The 1,728-nt window shown below is 53.6% G+C and overlaps 1 protein-coding gene across 1 annotated transcript; it reads right to left on the reverse strand.

Annotated features, from left to right (window-relative positions):
* Positions 1–419: 419 nt before the first annotated feature.
* On the reverse strand, positions 420–1,421 carry LOC129007650 (small ribosomal subunit protein uS5-like). Its single transcript, XM_063671650.1, has one exon. The coding sequence runs from the start codon at positions 1,419–1,421 to the stop codon at positions 426–428; it is 996 nt and encodes a 331-aa protein (XP_063527720.1). The 3' UTR covers positions 420–425.
* Positions 1,422–1,728: the final 307 nt, after the last annotated feature.

Below are 1,728 nucleotides of genomic sequence, written 5' to 3' on the forward strand. Positions count from 1 at the left end.
GTGCAGTGGCACGATCTCGGCTCACTGCAACCTCCGCCTCCCAGGTTCAAGTGATCTTCCCGCCTCAGCCTCCCAAGCAGCTGGGATTACAAGCATGCACCACCACACCTGGCTAATTTTTGTATTTTTTTAGTAGATACTGGGTTTCACCATGTTGGCCAGGCTGGTCTCGAACTCCTGACCTCAGGTGATCCACCTGCCTCAGCCTCCCAAGCAGCTGGGATTACAAGCATGCACCACCACACCTGGCTAATTTTTGTATTTTTTTAGTAGATACTGGGTTTCACCATGTTGGCCAGGCTGGTCTCGAACTCCTGACCTCAGGTGATCCACCTGCCTCAGCCTCCCAAAGTGCTGGGATTACAGGTGTAAGCCACCATGCCCAGCCATGGATCTGGGTTTTTTTTGTTTTGTTTTTTTCACGCTTAATTCACTTTATTTTTCTTGTATAAAAACCCTATGTTGTAGCCACAGCTGGAGCCTGAGTCCGCTGCACGGAGACTGGTGTGGGTCTTGACGAGGTGGTCAGTGAATTCCTGATAGGGAGACTTGGTAAATACAGTCTCCTTCCAGAGGTCGGGGGTCAGGTAGCTGTAGGTCTTAGAAACGGCATCAAAGGTGGCCTTGGCGAAGTTGTCCAGGGTGACAGTGCAGCCCCGGGCTGAGGTGTAGCAGTCATCGATACCAGCCATCATGAGCAGCTTCTTGGGCACAGGTGCGGAGACGATGCCAGTGCCCCTGGGTACAGGGATGAGGCGCACCAGCACAGAGCCGCAGCGGCCTGTCACCTTGCAAGGTACGGTGTGGGGCTTGCCGATCTTGTTCCCCCAGTAGCCTCTGCGCACCGGGACAATGGAGAGCTTGGCCAGGATGATGGCCCCACGGATGGCGGTGGCCACCTCCTTGGAGCACTTAACACCCAGACCGACGTGGCCTATGTAGTCTCCGACAGCAGCAAATGCCTTGAACCTGGTGCGCTGGCCGGCACGGGTCTGCTTCTGCACTGGCATAATCTTCAAAACCTCATCCTTGAGAGAAGCCCCCAGGAAAAAGTCAATGATCTCTGATTCCTTAATGGGCAGGGAGAAGAGATAGATCTCCTCCAGGGACTTGATCTTCATGTCCTTGACCAAGCGGCCCAACTTGGTGACAGGCATCCACTCCTTATCCTTGGCCTTGCCTCTGCGAGCTCCGCGGCCCCGGCCCCGGCCCCGGCCCCGGCCCCGTCCACGGCAGCTACACCGGCCCCGGATGCCACTGCCGAAACCTCCGCGGAAGCCACCGCAGTTCCCCATTCCAGGGCCACCAGGGCCTCCGGGCCCCCGCGCTGCACCGGCGTCATGCCATTTCGTGTTTTCTCGGAGAAGATGCGGACCTGGGGTTTTTAAGGGAACATGGATGCTGTATACAGTGATTAGCATGGTGTCTAACATATAGTAAATCCTCTGTAAATGTTCACTTACTCTACTGAGTGCGGCTTCTGTTCAGGGCTAGAATCTCTTATCTAGGCCTGCCGGAACATTTTTTTTTCAGATAGATTCCTCCTGGCCTCTGCTAAATTCTCAATACCATGAGAACAGGAACAAAGTCTTATTCATGCTCCATCCCTAGTTCTTAGGATACCTGGCACATGAAACACACTCAAACATTTTGTTGAGTTAATGATGTCTCAAGGAAACTCACTCTACCCTTTGCTTGCTCCCATTGTTTAAAAAAGGGAGGTGACTG

This window comes from Pongo pygmaeus, chromosome 9 (assembly GCF_028885625.2).
Source record: "Pongo pygmaeus isolate AG05252 chromosome 9, NHGRI_mPonPyg2-v2.0_pri, whole genome shotgun sequence".
NCBI lineage: Eukaryota > Metazoa > Chordata > Mammalia > Primates > Hominidae > Pongo > Pongo pygmaeus.

Excerpts from the sequence above, each read along its gene's own strand:
- LOC129007650 (XM_063671650.1), bottom strand. The coding sequence starts at position 1,421 with ATGCTAATCACTGTATACAGCATCCATGTTCCCTTAAAAACCCCAGGT.